The sequence below is a fragment of the Mauremys reevesii genome, linkage group 6 (genome assembly GCF_016161935.1).
Source record: "Mauremys reevesii isolate NIE-2019 linkage group 6, ASM1616193v1, whole genome shotgun sequence".
NCBI classification, from domain to species: Eukaryota; Metazoa; Chordata; order Testudines; family Geoemydidae; genus Mauremys; species Mauremys reevesii.
Window position 1 is genome coordinate 19,348,541 of NC_052628.1, and position 22,533 is coordinate 19,371,073.

General features: G+C 41.9%; 1 protein-coding gene across 5 annotated transcripts in view; it reads left to right on the forward strand.

Annotated features, from left to right (window-relative positions):
• The first annotated feature begins 5,145 nt into the window (after positions 1 to 5,145).
• The window catches only part of WDR7 (WD repeat domain 7), a 359,332-nt gene continuing 341,944 nt past the window's right edge, over positions 5,146 to 22,533 (forward strand). For 2 of the 5 annotated variants that reach the window (XR_005600425.1, XM_039544671.1), the window contains exons 1-2: positions 17,238 to 17,308; positions 17,410 to 17,511. Coding sequence is in view for 2 of the 5 variants with exons in the window: in XM_039544671.1 (XP_039400605.1) it covers positions 17,489 to 17,511 (23 nt within the window). In the remaining 3 variants the exon portion in view is untranslated. Of the gene's footprint in view, positions 5,269 to 15,549; positions 15,731 to 17,235; positions 17,309 to 17,409; positions 17,512 to 22,533 lie in introns of those variants that run through there. The other 3 variants (XM_039544675.1, XM_039544674.1, XM_039544673.1) reach the window with 3 other exon arrangements.

The following is a 22,533-nucleotide window of genomic DNA, read 5'->3' on the forward strand; positions in this document are numbered from 1 at the left end:
CCTCCTTTGGCACTACAATGAAAGGGAGCCTGTACATAGTGTTTGTATGGTTGATGCTAGCAATGCACCCCTCCTTCACTGGTATATTTGTTCCAGAATAGCCAGTTACCTTTTTTTTTGTGGTTCCAGTTTTGATTTTATCATCTCATAATCTTGTTCAGACAGAATATTAATCTGAGTTAACTCCTATGCCCAGTTTCAGTGGAATAATTGTTCCATTCACTGTAGGCAGTATTCAGTCCCTCTCATCTAGGCTTGCTAGAAGAAAAACTTCTTAACCAGATTGTCTTTAACTGAATACACTTAACTTTTCTGCATTTGGGATGTACAGCATTTTGCAAAATGACTATTTTCCCTACATTTATGACAGAGTTTCCTGAAGGCAACACACAGTTTGGGACCACGCTATGATCCACACCTTCCACATTACCATGTGTACCCAGTGGTTTTCATAGTTAGGGGTTTCATTCTTTGATTCGACCTATTCTGCCTATATTCTTTTATACATAATACAAGGATAACCCCTTCTACAGCAGTGGCTCTCAATCTTTCCAGACTACAGTACCCTTTTCAGGAGTCTGATTTGTCGTGAATACCCCAAGTTTCACCTCACTTAAAAACTACTTGCTTACAAAATCAGATATAAAAATACAAAGTGTTACAGCACATTATTACTGAAAAATTGCTTTCACATTTTGTCTATATGAAATTTTAGTTTGTACTGACTTCGCTAGTGCTTTTTATTTCGCCTGTTGTAAAACTAGGCAAATATCTAGATGAGTTGATGTACTCCCTTGTTGCCGGCACAAAGGCCTGAGGCGACAGCAACAGTGGTTTGTTGCCCGGAGTGCCTCGCTCCAATTAGACACACCAAGGTGGAGAAGCAAAAAAAGGTTTATTTGAGATCTTAAAGCGCACGTGCTCGGAGACACAGACAGGTCTCAGATTAAGCACACCCCATACAAGCAGCTTTTTTTTTTATACATAATTTTAGCTAAGCATTTTTATTACCCCCAATGCCCAGCTCCCCCTTTCCCCCCCCTCTTCTTCCCTCCCTTTTAGTTCCCATACAGCAAGTACATTATAAAGCAGCAATTATATTGAGCTGGTTAAATTATACTTGGCAAAAAACATATTATTTCGTTAGTAACTTTTTTTGACTGGTCATTTTGTTTCACTCCCTTCAGCCAGGTGCAAGCAGGCTGTATAATTGCCTCCTGGTACTGATAACTAGTTGCCACACATTCCATTTTTTCCATCTAGCCTGTGGGGTTAATTAAAGTCTAAACATGGAAGCGGTTCGGACAAGCAGAGGCCTAATACAGGGAGCCTTTATTGGCACTGTCATTTTCCACCCCTCTGTCAACACTGGGCCATGCCTGGTGCCACCAACACCCTGAAAGACTCTGCCAACCTTCTCAAGGTAAGTTGAGAACCACGCTAGTGAATTCAGCTTTTTGGCTTTTGCTTTCACAGTTTCTGCTGCCCTACATATTTGGAGAGCTTTTTCTAAAGTTAAGCCTCCTTCATAGAGTAGTCTGTCTCTTGTCTTTAATGCCATAAATGATTCTACCTCTGACCAGAGAATTTGTCAGCTCACCAAAGTTATAGATTGTACTGAGTTTCCTGTTCACACCGTGAGCTCCCTGCAGTGAGTCCACCTGAATGGGACACTTGGGGAAGCTTTACATGCCCCCCAAAGGGGCCATGCACCCCAACCCTACAGTCAGCAGTGACTCTCAGCCAGGTTGGAAAACAGAAGGGGTTATTAGTCTTGTGGGAAAGTTAGCTTGGTTCTTCCCACTTTTTTCAGAGCAGCTGCAGCAAAGTGGTTGTTACGGAAGTATTTTGCAATTTCAACAACATTAGCCTTTATTTCTGGAACACTGAAATTTTTGGCTAGGAAGTGCATCAAATGAATACTGCAACTCTATGTTATTAGCTTGGGACTCTCTTCTAAATTTCTTCTCATCTTGGCTCACTATCATTAGGGGAGGGATACCTCAGTGATTTGAGCATCAGCCTGCTAAACCCAGGGTTGTGAGTTTGATGCTTCAGAGGGTCATTTGGGATTTTGGGGCAAAAAATCTGGCAGATTGGTCCTGCTTTGAAAGCACGGGACTGGACTCAATGACCTTTCAAGGTCCCTTCTCATTCTATAAGATAGGATACATTTGCAGCATAGTCTATGACCAAGCTGTATACTAGACATTTGAATTTTTTTTCAGTTTTTTATAGCTTTTACTGCTACTTGTAAGTATTTTGCTGTGTGTGAATTTCCCAATGTATCAATTGTTTCTGTAAGGAAGACATTCTCTTCTTCTGTTGTCACACAAGCACATACAACATGATCATTGTGGACACTGCTCCACCCATCAAGACTCAGGTTAACAATTTCACCCTCTAGATCTTTGTGCAAAAGACCTTTGCACACCACTTAATTTCTCTTTCATACACTTTATCCAGCAATTTGCCTGCGACATCTGGTCTGTTAGGTGGACTGTATCCTGGTCTTAAAGACTGAACCGTGTTAATGAAGTGTGGGTCCTCAATCATATGGAAAGGAGAGTTTGTTGCATAAACAAACCAGGCAATTTTTTCATCAATTACCTCTTTTTGTAATCTGCTAGTTCTTATCACAAACTTTTCTGTGGTTGTTTCTGGATGATGGAGATTTTTTTTTCTTTTTGCTACAGGTGATAGCCACAGTATATGTGACGTACATGATGTGACTGAAACACTATTATTGGCAGATAACTTTGAAACTATAGAAAATGATGGTGATCTTGAAGGTGGATAGGCTTCAGAATCCTGTATGTTGAGGATGGATTTTCCTAAACAAAATAAGTCAATGCAGTTATATAATTATTATTACTACACTTCTCATTTAGTATTACTCATTGCTCTCACTGACATTCAGTACTACTTTAAAGGTGAAATTGTAAAAGGAAGATCTGCCTATTTCAGCTATTTATTTTTTATCACAACTGCATCTAAAATGATAGTATCATAGAGTAAAAACTATTTTTTTTTTGCTCAAACATGAGAATTCAAGAATAGTCCAGAAGGAAGACAGGCAGTCCTTAAGAAAGAAGTATGAAATAAAAAAGTTTACCAACCTGAAGATCCTGCATGTTCAGACATGTTCCATTCATCATCTTCAACACAGCTTCCTCCTGAGAAGGAACACTTCTCACGATGTTGTTTCATTCGGGCAACCAGGCTTTGCATTTCTTTGTTGCACTGTTTGCATTTTGCATGCATGCCTGTCTTACCCACAGGTAGAGGAACTTCATTAAAATATTCCCAAACTGGGTCTCTTTTACGGCCTGCTGCCGTTAGGTTTTTCCTTCTAGTGAGGGAATGGTATAGTAGATCTCAAATCAATGAAGGCTACACTCAGAAAGACCTCAAGACTTCTGGAATATGCTGCTCAAACAGTTTCACTTTTGTTTCTACTGCCTGTCCCTCCCTTTTCACATTTATCTCCAGACGACTTCTCCTTGTCCAGATCTATTCCGCCCCTAACAATTTTCTATTCATTGAACTTTTTGAAACTTTGCACTTTTAGAGAGAGGTAAGGGATTGACTGTGTATACAAATTTGCAGAGGAACAATAGGGTTGAGGTCTGTTATTTCTCACCTCTCTATATTATTTATTTATTATATATTTAAAAACATTTTTGCTGTTGACAAGCATATTATCTCTGGAAACACAAATCCACAGTTTGAGAACTGCAAAGCTAAGCATCTCTGATAGTATGTAGACTGATCACTGAGTCCCATTGGGTAGATAAGAAAGATTAATCTATACAGAAACCCCTGGATCACCATAAAATTGGGTCCCTAATCCATGAACTGTTGGAACTCATTTACAAAACTTTTCTAAAACATTACATGAATATATTGTCTCATACTATATAATTAGAATTTATAGTCCCTATTCCATGATGAGATATCTTTTATCTATAATGTATCTTAATTAAAACTATCTTTAGATAGTTTTTTTCCTCAAAAAGCATTTTATCAAAAAAATCCAATTTTTTTTATTTAAAAAAATTTGATTTTTATCCACCCTGCATAGTACTGTCCCTTATGAGGGAGCATCTCTTAATTGTAATCTTCTACAAACATAGCTCTACAACTACCAATCCTGTTTCACTCTTACTTTGTCCCTGTCCACGTGCAGCAGTATAATAAAGTAGCATCTATCCTGCTATTCCTGACCAAACTGCTATTTGCAGTTGCCTGTGCAAATACAAAAAAGCAGATCAGACAAAGGAGTAACTGGTGCTGGCAGGATTAATTATAACATGACAGCAAGTTCACCAGCCCCCCTTGTCTACACAAGCAGTATGATATTACACAGTAATAGTTGCCATCTCGGCCAACACCAGAAACTGGAATCTGAATTTTCAGAGCTGAAAGCATGTGTCTCTATAGCTTAAGCTGGGTCTCAGGGTGACAGCTATAAAAGACCTATAACCTCTATGGATTAGGCACAGAGAATGACACATGTAAATATGGATTACATATTTCTCCTGGACAGAGGAAGTTTGTCCCGAGCATTTGATGTTCACAGTAGTTTGAATCCCAGATGAGCTCCCGCTTATGTGATGGTCATCATCTTGATAGACACCAGCGATCTCCAGATCTAAAACTATAAATTGCTTTAGCCTGAATTAAAGAACCAGGCCCTGAAGCTTACACTGTAACAGGCATAATGGGGTATGCATAACATACAGTGACCAGTATAGTTACATATTATTTGTAATACAGTAGCGTCTAGGTGTTAAAGGGAAAGGACTGAAAGACAAAGGAGGAGTGTGTGTGTGTGTGATAAGAAAAGAGACCCTTATGCTTTCTGTCTCCCTAGGTTTGGCCTCCCTGTCTGGCGTCTGTCATCTAGTAGGATCTCTTCTCCTGCAAAGAGGACCCCTCCCACCCTAAATAATGAGGAGTCAATCAGTAAAGGTAAAATCAAATAAAGTGTATTGAAGGGTTATTACAAAGAGTGGGACAAATAAAAAAGGGAATAAATAGCAAAATTGCGCAATACAGTGATTACTCTCCAAACTCAACCCTACAAAACAGACATAAAAACCTTCTTCACAGATCAAAGCGACGGCAGGTGCTTGGGACTTCAATCCTTGGGCTAATGGCTAGCCTTTGGAGAGGAGCTCCAAGGAGTCCCTTGATGTTCCTTTGGGATCACGAGAAGCAGAACAGATGGTACACTCAGGAGAACAGCGACAGATGATGACAAAGGTAAGTGTTGTTTCTTCTCCGTCTCTCTCTTCTCTTTACAGGTGAGGAAGCTGTTGGAGGAAAATCCCTAGCCCTTCTATCACTATGATGGATAGATGCCTGCAGGTAAGATCCGTGACCCATGACTGTCCCTGGCTGCCACTCAGATGGACAGTCCTGAGGCCATGTTCAGGGCAGCCTTTTAGACACTTGCCCGGGAAACCCCTTAGAAAAGGTGGGGAGCCCCTTCTGGGAAAGCCATTAGGAAAACCCGTTCTGACTGAAAGTTGTTTACAACTCCAGGAGAAATAAAAGAGTGAGAAAATGGACCTATAGCTCACGTGGGTACAAAACTCCATTTTAGAACCAACATAGATTCCTGTAGTCACAAAACATATGAAAGTGAACCCAACCTAACATAGGGACCAACTGAGAGTGGAGCTGCATTGTGCTGTACACTGTACAATAAAAGTAGTAGACAGTCCCTGCACTGAAGACAAAGGATAGGAGAAAGGGATGCAACACAAATGAATGAACAATGAGATGTCCTGGAAACATCATATTAGTGCCATGATTTGATTTGGGGTGGGGTTTTGTTGTGCAGGGATTTATTAAATGGAAAGACAAAGCCAGGGAGAGGAGAGGAGACACTGAAGGTAGGAGGTCAGGGAAAAGGAGAAGAAAAGCATGCAAGGTACTAAGTGGGGAGAGGCAGAGGTGAAGACACTGAGATGGTGGTAGTGGGGAAACAGCTGGAGCAAACAGCCAATCAGCACAGGGGAGAGAATGTCAAATACAAACAGTAGAAAACCTTGAGCATCAGACTCAGCAGAAAGCGTTGTAGGTTTTCTTGAGAAACCTTGCTGTAGAAAACCTTGACGAACAGATCCTGCGGGTGTCTACTGATATATTTAAATTCTTTCTCTTATCATATGAGAACTAAACTACCCAAAGCAGGAATTGCTCTCCTTATATGTTTGTACATGGTCAACTACTGCAATACAAATAAAAAGTTTTTGCCTTTTTTCAACCGGGAGCAGCTTGTCAAAGTTCTGGCCTGTGCCTTGGATCCAGATGTTCCAATTGGGAGTAGAAACAGATGACTGAATCTGTTTTTTTCCTTGATGCAATCTGATTTATTACAAGGAACATACAAAGTCCTACTTCTCTAATGCAGAAGGAACCAAGAATAAAAGAAGCAGTTCCTTAGCTTATAGGCCCAAGTCTCTTTAGCCAACAGACTCAAAAGGTCTCTTGCTAGCTTCCTCCAGGGGTACACTGGGTACCCAAGTTACTGCTTGGTTTTCTTTCTGCCTCTCCTCAGTTACCAGCTTGTCTTTTTTATGCCCCCCATAATACCCAATCAAACCTTTGCCCAGCAGGTGCTAATTTCTAGCAGATTTTATTAGGCCTTGTTTTAAATGTGGCCCCTTAAATATTTCTTACAACTGTCTTAAGTGAAGGGTATGTCTGCACATCAGTTTTAATTTAACCAATAACAAGGTTTCACCCACCTCATAACAAAATAATACTAGTGTAATGATATGTTAAAATGAGTAAATAAAACTGTTTTTAAAATCTTCTTATACGTTAATATTTAGTATTGTTTTATCATGCATATTTAAATAAATATATTTTGGTGTAACTCAAAACAAAAGGCCCCTATATTGGAGTCTTTAAAAATAATTAGCTTAAATTTAAAAGACTAAACTTGACATAACCATGAAAGCAAGGAAAATTGCTCAGTTGTATTGCTACAATGTCGTATGAACCTGACAAGCAGTGGCTCTCAGTCCTACTGACCTAGGCTAACTGGAAAACCTTCACCTCTCAGCTGAAAGTAATTAATCACTAATAGTTTGCTGTCCCAGGCAAGCATCTGTTCTTGGATGACAGGGGCATCCATTCTTACTTGCCAGGAGTCAGAGTAGATGTATGTATTTGCATGACTTTTATCATCAAAAATAGATGCACAGTCACAGTATGTGATTGTACTTTTATCTTCCATAGTAGATGAATAAAATTGCTTGTTAATTCACTGCAATAAAAAGTTAGAGTTGATTAGCTTCATCTTTACCCAACAGTTACGTGGAGCTGGTGATTGGGGAATACACTTTATACCTAGTCTGTATTTAGCTGACATCTTGTGTCAACATAAGTAGTAAAGCAAACTATGAACCAATTTCTCTAATTGCTTTTGTCCAACATAAAATGCTCCCTTTAATTTAAGTTGTGGAAGTTATTCTTCACTTTCTGTTGTAAATAATTGTGAAGTGTTGCTATGCATTTTTAAACAGCAGATAGGAAAACATCTCTCCTATAACTCAGGCAGATAACACCACTGATTAATTTGGCTAATTGTTTTTGAGGTAAATAAATGTTTCTGCTATTTTTACTGAAAAACTAGGAGAATTATACATACAAAAAACATACACCAGAAAAATGTTATTTAAGTTGCAAAGTCAGCACTGAAAAGCTAGGAAATGCCTAAAATAAAGTTTATAACCTACAATTTTTCCATAAGACCTTTGCCTCATTTAATTCACATGATAGACAGCACTCAGGAAACAAATCAGGGTCATGTTGTTAATGAGTCTGTTGTCCTTAAGATCGCTACCTCAGTTGCTTTTAGAAGTTAGAAGGTGGGGTTAGCCTCAGGATGAAAACTAGCTACTCTTGTGAGAAAAGCTACTAATATGGGCTCTATCCCTGGCTTTAGTGGGTTTTCTAAATTATGCAAGGCAAGTCATTTAAACCATTTTTTCCCACAGGAAACCACTAATAACGTATTCCATATTTTCTGGGTGTCAAATATGACATATGTGAGGCCTCATTTGCAGAAGTGCTGAGCACTCATGGCTACAACTGGAAACAGTAGGTGCTATAAACAATCAGCAGCTCCAGCTATGATGAAATATAGTCTGGAGTATTGAATGTAGAGGTTTTAGTTGCTGGGTTCTAATCCTGTGTTTGCCATTGACTCCTCAAATATGTGACTGATAATTTACTGTACTGCTGCCAGCCCCCTTTTACATTAGGGCAGCACATATGTATTATGGATATTGTATACATTTTGGTAAAACTTGTCCATTTCTAGTTTGTTTTATTTATTGTTATTTGATAAGTATAAAAGTACTGTATTGAAAACCATATGAAATTAAGGAATAAAGTGCAAATTGTTTTATCATTTTTATAAGAAATACTACATTAAATGTACTGTGCTCTTAATAATAATAGAACATTAGTACACACGTGCTCCAGAATATAACAGGTTGAAAAATAAAATTAAAAACTGGGATACTCCCCCCAATAATCTACCTACTGTAAAATTAAATATATATAAAAAGTACTTTATCATACAGTCTGTCATATGTATTTTCATAAATACTGTTGAGCAGTCTTGAAGGTAGCATGTGACCAAATGCATCCCTGTATTCACACGCTACACACTATTGCAATAATCTTTGTACAAAATATGCCTTGTGAGATATCATTTGAAAACTAATAACTCGCTGGTCAGTAATATCATGGTGAAATGTGTGTAGAAACATTATCTCTAAGGTTATGAACAAATGATGAAATTATGACTAAACTGTGTTTACCAGACAAGTCTGGGGAGTGAGTAAACCTATTCCTCAAAGACAGAGGACAAGCTAATGCCTCCAGCCAGGTGTTATCAAAATCAATTGGCAACCACCTGTCAAGTGGCCATTCTTTGGCAACGAAGAGGGGCAGGAACAGATTGATCTACATTTTAGCAAACAACATGGAACCTCTTTCACCAAGAGACTCTATGTCTCCATCTTCATAGCTGGAAAGAACTTTATCTAGGGGTAACCCTCAGAAAAATGCATTTCAGAGGGTATTTGGACTATAAACGTAAGGAGCAAAACCTCCCCAGTATCTACCTTTTTTGCTCTCTTTCACCTAAGAAGACAAAGGAACTAGCCCTTTTGTGATGGGATCCCTGGGGTGCAGCCTGGGACTGTGGGACTGCTGTGCACCCCTAACTCTCCAGCCTGGGATGTCTCTCACAATGGTTTGCTAGTAATAAGTAGCAAGCCCTTCCAGGTGCTGTCATCACTCAGCACAACCGCATGTGGAGCCTCACACCCAGATAGATTGCATGATTGCTCCCAAAGTTACTCATGAATCACACAGAGAATGGCACCAGCCAAATCCCCCCAGCTCTCAGCCTTGTACCTCAAGATGAGCAGTTCAAATGTATTAATTGGTTTACTACTTTATCAATGGAAAGTGGATATGAACCAGCCTTTGTAAACCTGAGAAAACACCCTTACCAAACACTTCAGGCAAATTCACCGGTGAAGATAAACAGTTAAACAAATTTATTGACTACAAAAGATAGATTTTAAGTGATTACAAGTGATAGGCAAAAAAGTCAGAATTAGTTACCAAAAGAAAAGAAAATATAAGCATGCAGTCTAAACTCTCAACCCTATTAGACTGGGCAACATCTAGATTAAGCAGTTTTTCTCGCCCCACTGAATATTGCACTCCTAATATACAGGTTTGTCTCTTAAACCTGGGCCAGTCTTCTCTGTTAGAGTCTTCTGAGTGTCTGTGTTGCTTGCAGCATAGGTGAGGGGAGATGAAAAGGCCAAGCATGGGGCCCCTGTGTTCTGATTTATACCCTCAGTCTGATGAGCTTGGAGAACACAAGTCCAGGCATGTCTGGTAGGCATTGTTGAGTCCCCAGGCAAGGTTGAGCAATTCCCCTGATATGTGCAGGTCAGTCATTGAATTGTAGCTCCCTTGCTGGACAATGGCTGTTAATAGTTGTTTAACATCCACCCAGGTGTTGGTTACTTTCCTTGGCATTGTCTCTGGAGAGCTAGTATCTGGGCACTTCCCAAATCCACAGCATATTTTAGTGACAGCCAAACAACACAATTCTTATAGCTTTATGCATTAATGATATACCTATTTCGATAGAACAGTGACTTTCAGTAGATCATAACCTTTCCCCTGATACCTCATGCGGCCTGGTTTATATGTAATATAAATTATATTATATATATAAATGAGGAATATGGGGGTAAACTCTCCCCCGAGATACAGAGTGCCACACCTTGGACTTTGGATAGCCCTGTCACTAGGAACATATGGTTGAGATTTTACCTTGAACCAAGTCTAGTTTAAGTGTTAGCTACTAGAGATCATTTTATCTTCATTCCTCTTGTAATCATTTCTAACTTTAATACCTTATAATTGTACTAACTTAAAATCTCTCTCTTTGTAGTTAAATAAACATTTTATTTTGGAATCAGAACTAATCCAGTGTTGCGTTTAAACTGAACTGAATACCTCCACTTAAACGCAAACTGTTGAATACTGACCCCTTATAAGGGGACCTCTAATATTTGAACTGTCTGGGAGAGGGACGAACAATGCAGAACAAATGTTTTGGGAAAAATTCAGGACTGGGAGTGTGTTGGGGTCACTCTGCAAGTGGTAACCAAGGCTGGTGGAAACCAGAGTGTGACCAGGGGGTTTCTGGTGGGCTATAGTTATACACAGACACCCAAGGTGTGACCTGCATGCTGTTTGTGAGCGGCCCAGGTTGGGAACTACAGCAGCAAAGCACTGTGAAGCACCCAAAGATGCAGGGCAGGTGGTGACAACCCCTCAATAGTCTGGATTGCACCTTGGAATGTGACAACCACCAGTTTTCTTTCATGCTCAAATTACAGTCATTAAGTACTCTTACAGGTACTGTCTTATGGGTTATAAAAATAACTTTAAGGTAGCTTTTTAGATTTTTACAAAGATTAATTTATTAGTACTCACAGCATCTCTGTTAAGTAGCAAGTATTCCCCCCAAAAAACGGAGGGAAGTTTTTTTCTCCTGCTGATGATAGCTCATGTTGATTGGCATCTTACAGTTGGTATGGCTACTTCCACCTTTTCATGTTCTCTGTATGTATAAATATCTTCTTGCTGTATGTTCCAGTCCATGCATCCGATGAAGTGGGCTGTAGCCCACGAAAGCGTATGCTCAAATACATTTGTTAATCTTTAAGGTGCCACAAGTACTCCTGTTCTTTTTGAGTTAGGGAAGTTACTTGGTACTATCATCATACTCTCTTAGTATTTTCCCCATAGGTACTTTAACAAACACATATTCTTCATAGATAAAGTATCAGAGGGGTAGCCGTGTTAGTCTGGATCTGTAAAAGCAACAAAGAATCCTGTGGCACCTTATAGACTAACAGACGTTTTGCAGCATGAGCTTTCGTGGGTGAATACCCACTTCTTCGGATGCAAGTGGTGGAAATTTCCAGGGGCAGGTTTATATATGCAAGCAAGAAGCAAGCTAGAGATAACGAGGTTAGTTCAATCAGGGAGGATGAGGCCCTGTTCTAGCAGTTGAGGTGTGAAAACCAAGGGAGGAGAAACTGGTTCTGTAATTGGCAAGCCATTCACAGTCTTTGTTTAATCCTGAGCTGATGGTGTCAAATTTGCAGATGAACTGGAGCTCAGCAGTTTCTCTTTGAAGTCTGGTCCTGAAGTTTTTTTGCTGCAGGATGGCCACCTTAAGATCTGCTATTGTGTGGCCAGGGAGGTTGAAGTGTTCTCCTACAGGTTTTTGTATATTGCCATTTCTAATATCTGAATTGTGTCCATTTATCCTTTTCCTTACAGACTGTCCAGTTTGGCCGATGTACATAGCAGAGGGGCATTGCTGGCATATGATGGCATATATTACATTGGTGGACGTGCAGGTGAATGAACCGGTGATGGTGTGGCTGATCTGGTTAGGTCCTGTGATGGTGTTGCTGGTGTAGATATGTGGGCAGAGTTGGCATCGAGGTTTGTTGCATGGGTTGGTTCCTGAGCTAGAGTTACTATGGTGTGGTGTGCAGTTACTGGTGAGAATATGCTTCAGGTTGGCAGGTTGTCTGTGGGCGAGGACTGGCCTGCCACCCAAGATATTAGAAAAACAACATCGCTTGCCTCATAACCTAAGTCGTGCAGAACGCAATGCCATCCACAGCCTCAGAAACCATCCTGACATTATAATCAAAGAGGCTGATAAAGGAGGTGCTGTTGTCATCATGAACAGGTCTGACTACCAAAAGGAGGCCGCCAGACAACTCTCCAACACCAAATTCTCAGGCCCACTGCCTCAGATCCCACTGAGGGAATACACTAGGAAACTGAAACATCACTCAGGACACTCCCTACACTAACACCGAACCAAATCAACATACCCTTAGAGCCCCGACCGGGGCTATTCTATCTACTGCCCAAAATCCACAAACCTGGAAATCCTGGACCCCATCATCTCGGGCATTGGAACTCTCACTGAAGGACTGTCTGGATATGTGGACCTTCTACTCAGACCCTATGCCACCAGCACTCCCAGCTATCTCCGTGACACCACTGATTTCCTGAGGAAACTACAATGCATTGGTGACCTTCCAGAAAACACCATCCTGGCCACCATGGATGTAGAGGCTCTCTACACCAACATCCCACACGCTGATGGAATACAAGCTGTCAGGAACAGTATCCCTGATGATGCCACAGCACAACTGGTTGCTGAGCTCTGTGCCTTTCTCCTCAGACACAGCTATTTCAAATTTGATGACAATATATATCTCCAGATCAGTGGCACCGCTTGGGCACCCGCATGGCCCCCACAATGCCAACAATATTTATGGCTGACCTGGAACAACGCCTTCCTCTCCTGGGCCCACGCCCCTTCTCTACACGCTTCCTCAGCTCCGTCACCACGCCACTTCTCTCCTACATTGATGACATCTTCATCATCTGGACCCATGGGAAAGAGACTCTGGAAAATTCCACCACGATTTCAACAGCTTCCCACCCCACCATCAACCAGCCTGACCACCAATCTACACGGTCCACTCCACTCCTAGACACTACGGTGCAAATATTGATGGACACATTAACACCACCCCTATACCGAACCTACCGCCACCGCTATGCCTACCCTGCATGCCAGCCCCTCCCCACCCACCACACCACAAGATCCATTGTCTACAGCCAGGCACAAGGTACAATGCTCTCTGCTCTAACCCCACAGACAGAGAGACACACCTACAAAAAACCCACCAATTCTCAATTCACAAAAACTACAGCACGAGAGAGAGGAGCAGAGGAGGAGAGCCAGACGCAGAGACAGACACCTAGAAGACAAGACAAAGAAAAAAGAAGAACCCAACAAAAACCCCACTCATCACACCACACAGCCCCATCAAGTCATCAGCCAGCCAGCATCAGCTCTATCTCAGATCCTCATCCCATGAGATCACACCCACCACACAGCAGGCCAGTCCAGGCCCTTGGGGCACAGCCCACAGACCCACAGAACCTGCCCACCAACTGCACACATTAACCAACCACACCACACCACACACCACCAAAGAACCAAACCAACACCAAAAACAACCATGCCACCAACTCTACACCAGCAACACCATCACCACACAGCACCACCCACACCACCACACCACCCACACCAGTCACACCACCACACATTCACACCCACACCAACACCAATGTGTGCAATGTAATATATGCTGCCATATGCCAGCAATGCTGTACATCGGCCAAACAAAACTGGAATGAAGGAGGAGGAAAAACACACACAACACATGTCAGAGAAAAAATGGTACAAAACACAACCTGTAGGAGAACACTTCAACCCTCCTGGCCACACAATAAGATCCAGCAAAAAACATCCTGCAAAAAAAACAGAAAAAACTTCAAACAAGAGAACTGTGAGAGCAGTTCATCATCAAATTTGACAAGATCAGCTCTCAGGATTACAAAGACAAAAAATGGCAAACAGTTTATCCGGTTTTCACCTCCTCCTCCCTCCTTTGGTTTCAACACCAAACTGCTAGAACACCTCCTCATCCTCTAACTTGCTGAACTAACTTGCTTTCTAGCTTTTGCTTATAAACATAACCTGGCCCCTCCACCACTCCCCACTCAAGAAGTCCACAGAAGTGGGTATTCACCCACGAAAGCTCATGCTGCAAAACGTCTGTTAGTCTATAAGGTGCCACAGGATTCTTTGTTGCTCTTTCATAGATAAACTACAACACCCACAAAGTAGGTACTCCTCACATGGATGGACACCCTGTACTAAGTCTCCAGTGTTTAGAGCTTGTCTGCACTTGAAAATTTACTGAACTAGCTCTTGCAGAATAATTATTAGTTATTCTGGAATATTTATTAGTTCACAGATTCCAAGGCCAGAAGAGACCATTGTGAACATAAGTCTGATCTCCTGTATAACAAAGGAAATAGAACTCTCCACTCCCCAGAAGTTTTAATGTTATAGAAAAACATCCAGCTGTGATTTATAAATGGCCGGTGATGGTGAAACCACCTCCACTCTTGATAAATTATTATTTTGGGGGAGGGATAGCTCAGTGGTTTGAGCATTGGCCTGCTAAAGCCAGGGTTGTGAGCTCAATCCTTGAGGGGGCCATTTGGGGGAACTGGGGTAAAAATCTGGAGATTGGTCCTGCTTTGGGGGGGGGTTGAGACTAGATCCTGAGGTCCCCTCCAACCCTACTAATATTGATGATTCAATAATTAATTACTCTCACCATACATACATTAGTTAGGGTTTACACAAGAGTGGGCGGGTGAGATTCTGTGGCCGTTGTGCAGTCAGGAGAGACGGGATAGCTCAGTGGTTTGAGCATTGGCCTGCTAAAGCCAGGGTTGTGAGCTCAATCCTTGGGGGGCCATTTGGGGAACTGGAAAAAAAATCTATAATGGTCCCTTCCTACCTTAAAGTCTTTGATTCTATACACCTTATTTCGAGTCTGAAGTTGTCTAGCTTCAACTTCTAGCCATCAGAGTGTGTTATACCTTCCTGTGCTAGACTGAAGAGCCTATTATCAAGTACTTGTGTATTTATGACAGCTATTAGTTATTCCAGAGGAACCCCCCGGGGAGATACGCTGAGACTAAGAGGGCCTTTCCCTGATTTAGCACACCCCGTGAGTAGGCGGCCAGGCGCTGTGAGACTGCAATGACTAAATACTAGAAAGGGCTCTCCAAAGCCACCGCCATTGTCCCCTGCCTAAGGCACCCCCGGGCCCCGCAACTACAGCCCCACAGGCCTCTCCCCCTCCCCAGCGCAGGGCGCTCTGGAAGCGGAGCCACCCCCCAGCACTGCAGCCGTGACGCGCCGCCCACCCGGCTCCCGTCCCGTCCACCAATGGGGGCGGGATCACGCCGATGTGGTCTCCATAGTTACGCCCATTCCTCAGCTTGCCGTCAGTCACTGCGGTGAGGCTTTGCGACACTTGCTGTAGGAGTCACGGCAGAGGGATAGAGCTTGTCAGCTGATTTACTGCACCCGAGAGTGGGGCACAGGGGCAGAGCCCTGGGTACCCCCTTCCCCGCGAGCGGGGGCCAGGGCCGGGCCACGCACCACAGACTGCGGCAAGATCGGGGCTTGCCTGTGCAGGTAAGTGCCTCACTTCGGGGGAGGGGTGACTGTCCTAGTCCCACGGGGGACCCACGCCCCCACTTCTAGACAGGAGGGTTTGTCTCCTTCTCCGGGTGTGACCTCCCTCGCCGGGGGGCGCGGGGCTTGGTCCTGCCTTGGGGCCGGGCTGTGCCTCGCCACCCCTTCTCCCCCCCCGCAGCGTGAGTCCTCTTGGGGCCGGGCTGTGCCTGCCCCCTGCAGCTTGCGTCCCCTTGGGGCTCTGCCTGGCAATCCTGCCCCCCTTTAGCGTGAGCCCAGCTAGGTGTGGGGGACAGGGGCTGCCTGGCACCCCCTGCAACTCAGCTGGGTGTCAACTGGGTCATTTCAGGGGGGTTGCGTGGGTGGCAGACACTTGCTAACATCCCCTTGGAATTACCCCAATCAGGGGGTTCAGGATCTGGCTGGTTGACACATTGCTGTCACCTGACTGTATTAATTCAGTTAATTGTGTTACAGCTTTCACTTTCCAAACAGTTATGTGCCTTTATGAAATAGTGCTCTTTTAGAAATTGGGCTCAATAAGGGGTGAGTTTCCATGAGTATCATGGCACAACATGTGGTTACAATATGGGGGTGGGAGGATTCTTTTTGCCTATTGGAACATAATGCCTGTGGAGGTGAGACAAATGTTACAGTAGTACCAGGTTTTATTTGAGTTGTGGACACTCTCCATCACCACAAGTATTATAGATGGCACCATACCAAATTCCATTTTGGTCAGTTTCAGGGCCAGGGGTTTTTAAAATTTGTCAATTTCAGGTTTTCAGTTTACATCTGAAATGTCACTATTTACTAACCCTGGGAGTCCCGACCCAAAAGGCAGGCAGAGTGTGGTGGTTGCAAGGCTATTGTAGGTGGGTCATGGGATTGCCACCTGTACTTCTGCCCCGCTGCTGGCAGGAGCGCTGCCTTCAGAGCTGGGCCACCAGAGAGAGAGGCTGCTGACTGGGAGCCCAGCTCTAAAGCCAATACTACCTCCCCCGGCAGCGCAGAAGTGAGGATTGCAGGGTATGGGAGGGGTGGATTACCATATGTCTGGTTTTCCCAGCAGTCTCCTGGGTCATGGGGGTAGAGGTGACAGCTCGAACTGTGGAGCTTCCTGCAGCTGGGGGAAATCCTGGAGGTGGGTCTGACCCATCCCAGGAGTAGCCCCTTCAGGGGAAGAGGAAGTCTTGTCCCTCCCCATCCCCAGCTGGGACTAGCAGCTGGAGCCCTGCATAGGGTAGGAGCCCCTGACTAGGTGCCAGATTTCACAGGGGAGATCAGATTTCATGGTCTGTGATGTTTTTCACTGCCATGAATTTGGTTGGGCCCTAATTATAGAATCAGTTAATTGGGGTATGATGGCACCTATTGCTCATTTAAAGCAAATTCCCTGTTACAGGGTAGTCTTTAGGAATTAGTAACTTTTGCTAGTGCCTTGATACCAGTCAGGAACTCATTCCTCTCCATTCAGATTTCAGGATTTCATAGCCATTGTTTTCCACAATTTACTATTGTTGTGAAAGCAGATGCTTACACCCACATCCCTCTTGGTGGATTTACATGACACTTCATGTAGGTACAGATGTCAGCCAACACAGAGCTCATTGCAGGATTGAGGCCTGTTTTATCTTTTAGAATTTTTTCCTCATGGGAGGAATTTCCCTGTGTATTAGGGCAGGAATATGAACGTGAGGGTGACTGCAAATGATGGTGACTTATTTACAGACTTAGGATCTATTCCTGTGAAGATTTATGCATATGCTTAACTTGTGCAGGTAAGTAGCCCAACTGAAGTAAACAGGACTCCTGAAGTTCATAAAGTTAAGCACTTGTATAACTCTGCAAGATCAGAACCTTGGAGTATAGATCTTGCTACAGCAGCACCGGCTCTGACTAGGTTAGCGATTAAATGAATTCAGTACACTGAGTTATGGTAGCACTTTTTGGTCAATTAATGTTGTGATCTTGTTTTAAGAATTGCTGATAGCTTTAGATATCACTCATGAATAGAGGGAATCTCCCCTTCTTTCTCCTTCCACAAGTTTCAGGACAGAAAGAAAGATGATGATAATTGTCATCGTATGTTTTTGTAGTACACCCATGTACATTAAGACACTGTATAGATAACCGTATAGGGTACAGTATAGATACAGACTAACATAGCTGCTACTCTGAAACCTGAGTATAGGGTGACTTATATGGTACAGCACCATTTGACTTCTAAATTCTGGGAAGTTCTCTAAGAAATTAGTAGCTTTAAAAATAACTCCTGATTAAGGAACCTTGTATGAGTTGTACAAGAAAAGTCATCATAACATGATCCCTATTGTTTTATGTAATTCCTTTCATAATAGAAGGCAAGATAATCTTAGGAAATAGCAAGGAGTTTTAAATCTATTTTCATAACTGCCTTGAGTAACTTGTACGTCATGTGACAGCTTAAATGAGGAAGGTTTTTTGAGAAAAAACAAAAGTGAGATTTTTAAAGTCATCATTAAGGAAAAAACCCTTCATTACAGAAATGAGATGCTTTTAAAAGCTGGCTAAAATTAATGCTATGTAAGTGATTTTATAAAGTGAGAAACTAGAAATAATTCATCTTCTGATATAAGCAACCGTAGAAGGTATGTTCAGCCTTAGTCTCATATTTGTATTGTTAAAAATCATAATCTGCACATGTATGACTTTAATAATTCTGTTCACTCACTCAGCTGGGGTGAGTAAAATATCCATCTTTTTCATTATCATTGCTATCATGATTAAAGTTTAAGGTGTAGATCTTGTGTCTGGGCTGGTAATATTTTGTGAATATTTTGCAAGCCAGTAAAGTCCTAATTTTAGAAAGTCTGCTTATTTATTATTGATTTGGTATTTGTTTGGCAATAGTGTTTAGCGAAGTAATATCTTTATTTGTAGTACACAAGACCCATTGTATTAGGGCTATAGTAACAAGAAGACAGTCCCTGCCCTAGAGAGCTCACACCATAGGTTTATGATATGATGCAACAGGTAGCTAAGACAGACAGATGACCCAGGGTTGCATTTGAGAATTGACAGATAGACTTCACTCTATCTATCTCTCTGTCTATCGAAAACTTCAAACCTTGGCCCTTTTAGATATGTAGTACTTGTAGATGAATTTAATTCCAAGGTTAAGACAAAATTTATCATTTAAATGAGTAAAGGTAGTTAAACTTTCATGCATTCTGTATAGTTTCTTTAAAAAAAAAAAAGAAAAGGGGCTGGATCCTGGAAAAGCTTAATGCGTATACTCAACAGGACTACTCGCACATAAAATTAAGTGCATCCAAGTGTGATGGAGTGGAGCTTTAAATTCATGACACCTAGAATAGAATAGTTTCCTTCCCAGTATGAGGTAATTCATATTCATTTTGCTGACTATGATTTTATTAATGTTCCACAGATATTTCAGACTTTTCTGAAATGGTTAGAATTAATGAAGGTACACCACACTAAGAGTTTATACTGTACCCATTGCTGTATATTTGAGTGTCTCGTCTCAGGTGTACCACTAAGATTAATTACTCTTTTACCTTTAGGGTAATTTTCCAGGCCAATTTAACGCTTGGTCAGCCCGATGAGACTGACAGCCAGGTTGCAATCATTGTATAGATACCCATGCATAGTACTTGGATTGAAACCATCTACTCAGTTTATGTGATCCCCTACACAGCCTACCAACTTGGGCCAAGTTCAAAATAGTGACGTGGGACCTGATCCTGCAAACATTTCTGCATGTACTTAACCTTACTACCACAACCAGTCCCATTGACTTCAGTTGGCCTACTCATGGTTAAGCATCTGCACGAGTTAGCAGGATTAGGGGTTTGGAGTGAAAGTCTTTGTATCCTGTTGTTAGTCCATAGATACATCAAGTCCTCTTGACCAGCTGCTTTAATTTTTTGTCATCAGATGTCCAGAATTGAGCATTGTAAAATGAATACATTTACAGTTTAACTCACTAGCTGTTAACTGTTCTCTTCAGTTCCTTTCTCTCTTTGTGTGGGGGGAGGGGGAAGTTTCATTAAAACTTGCCAACCTGAATATCTTTTTGTGAGATCTGCTTGCTGACTTCCTGCATGTAAGTAAAATCCTGCTGTGCCAACACAAGAAGAAATTCACTTCTTGATTGTGCTATAATGTTGTAAAGAAATGGATTTTTAGTTGGAATGTAATGAAAAACTGCCTAAAAAGAATCTGGATTCTTGCAGTGTTTTCTTCACTTGTATTTTGTCTGTGAATCTGTACATCTTAAAACAGTATTGAAATCATGTAGCTGTTATTTTCAATTCAATACGTTGAGTGGATATAGTACAAGGGAATAATTGTCATTCTCTATTCTGGTAGAATGTTCTACACTTACTATCATCTGGGTTGACAGGTGGTAACAGTCTGTGATAGGTGTCAGAATGAAAGATCTGTCTTCAAAATAATTTTATTGTACTTAGTATAATGCAACGTATGCACTTTAAAACTGTATTTATTGTGGTGATTCAAAGGCATTTCCCTCACTGACACTTTTTTAGTTATTTATTTGGATACGTATAAAATATATAATTTTCTTCCTTTCATTTGACTAATAGGCAAGGAAAGCATCTAGCGACATTTAAATTAGATAAAGCTGAATTTAAATCATCATCATCATGGCAAATCCGAAAGGGATGTTGCCTCCTTGCTGATCAATTGCCACCCAAGTCCTTAATGTGACCTGCCTGGATATTCTACTTATGTTCATCACAGGTGATCTTATTGTGCCATGGAAGGTTTTGGTGACCACATGATTGCTGGCCATGTAGCAGCATTCCTCAGTAAACACGTTTTGGAATTTGTTGGTCTTCGACCCTAATTATGTCTGTACCAAGAAAGCCTCTGAAACCAACATGGTGCTGATGGAAGTGGTTGCTGGGTTTGACTGAATGCAAATGTATTCTGTAACTGCTGAGAAACTTTAGAAACATTTGAGTTACAACTAACACATTGATTGGTAATGACTGTATTTACTGAACCACCAGCATGTGCGGGTGGCATTATCTAGTGGTGAAAACAGCCCTGGGAGTCAAGACATCTGTGTGACTTTCTGTGTGACATTGGGCAAATTATTGTTTTTGCTTTTAAAAGCATACACTTTTGGCATGGTTCTTGGGGTCAGTGCTGATGCCAGTATGATTTATCACAAACAATCTGTGAACTGAAGTGTTTGTAAATCAAATATGGTCTCAGACTGTAACAGCTCCAAAAAGAAACATTACAATTGTCAAGTAAATGTATGTGTTTTAAAATGTGTGTAATCTGCATATTAGTGCAACATAAATCAGAAGGACTAGAAAGAAAACATTATATTCTCTACCAATTGTATTCTTCTCTATTTAGAAAACTCATACTTTTGTTTCTACATTGTCAGTGGAATTCAAATATGCCTATTTTAGATTTGATATCACAAAAATACAGAGATGACCACCACCCATGACATCAGCACTGATCTGTGAACTGAATTTTGGGTTTTCAGACAATAATGCTAATGTCTTTTACTTCCACAGCAGCTTTAATACAAGGATTTTAGTGACATTTACAATTAAGCCTTATAACAGATTTCCGAAAAGCATTCCAATAAAGTTAGCTTATCATTTCGAATTGTGGAAACTGACATTTGGGGGTTCAGTGTATTTCATTTTGCTTTTCTGTTAACCAGATCTGTCTTGTGATATTTCAGATTACGGTGAGTTCTACTGTAGTGTAGACTTTAGAAGGTATGGGCGCACTGTGCCCAAGACAGCATGGAAATTGTTATTTAGTATAAGCATGTAGAATAAACTTAAAATATTTTCCTTTTTGTAGAAGAACTGAGCCTAGTGTGTTGGTGTTGAGTTCTTAGCCAAGACTAATTATTATTTTGAAAATTAACTCATGGATTAAGCCTGCTAAAATAGTGAAAGATTTCTGTGCTTCAGCACTCCCAAAACAACTAGTTAGGCCCCCTGACATTTAAAATAAATAAATTATGCATACTTTTAGTTGTAACATTGTCAACAAACTTTCTATTTAATTTTAAAATCTCTTGCAATACAGTATTTTTTAAAAACATATCCTAGTCACCTTTCCGATAATTTGTCACAGACATGTACATCCATATCTAGATGTCCAATCTTAAACACATCTCTCTTCCTATTTGCATCCAGGGAATGGAAATATTACCATCATCTCATATGTACTCCTGGTGGAATTCTGCACCACTGTGCATGTGCATTATTGATGTCCCCTGCAGATGTCTTTGCTTCCCCGTAGAAAAATGGTTTTCTGACGGGGGAGCCACAAGAGCGGTCATGTGACCCTCCCCAGCAGTATGTTTCGAGTGCCCAGGGCAGCCGGCAGAGAGGTAAATCACTATGGGGCAGGAGGTAGGATTGGGGAAGACCCCGGCGGTGGTTCCTACCCTGCACCCAGCTCGGCTGCTAGTCTGGGCTGGCCCGGGGAGGACGGGACTTCCTCTTTCCCTGCACGACATCTGGGGCCGGGTCAGATCCCACCTCCAGATTTCTCCCCCAGCTGCAAACTCCTCCCCTTCTTCCTCCCGCTTCCTCCACCTATTGTTTCTCAGCTATGGGGGGAGGGATCCCTATACAGGGAGCTGCTCCCCCGTCTGCCCTACCCCCAAGCATCCAGACCCTCCTGCCAAGCCTCACCCTCCTGCACTCAGAACCCCCCTGATGAGCCCCACAACCCCAAGGAGCCACCCACACCCAGATCCCCACCCCACCAAGACCCAACCAGTTGTACCT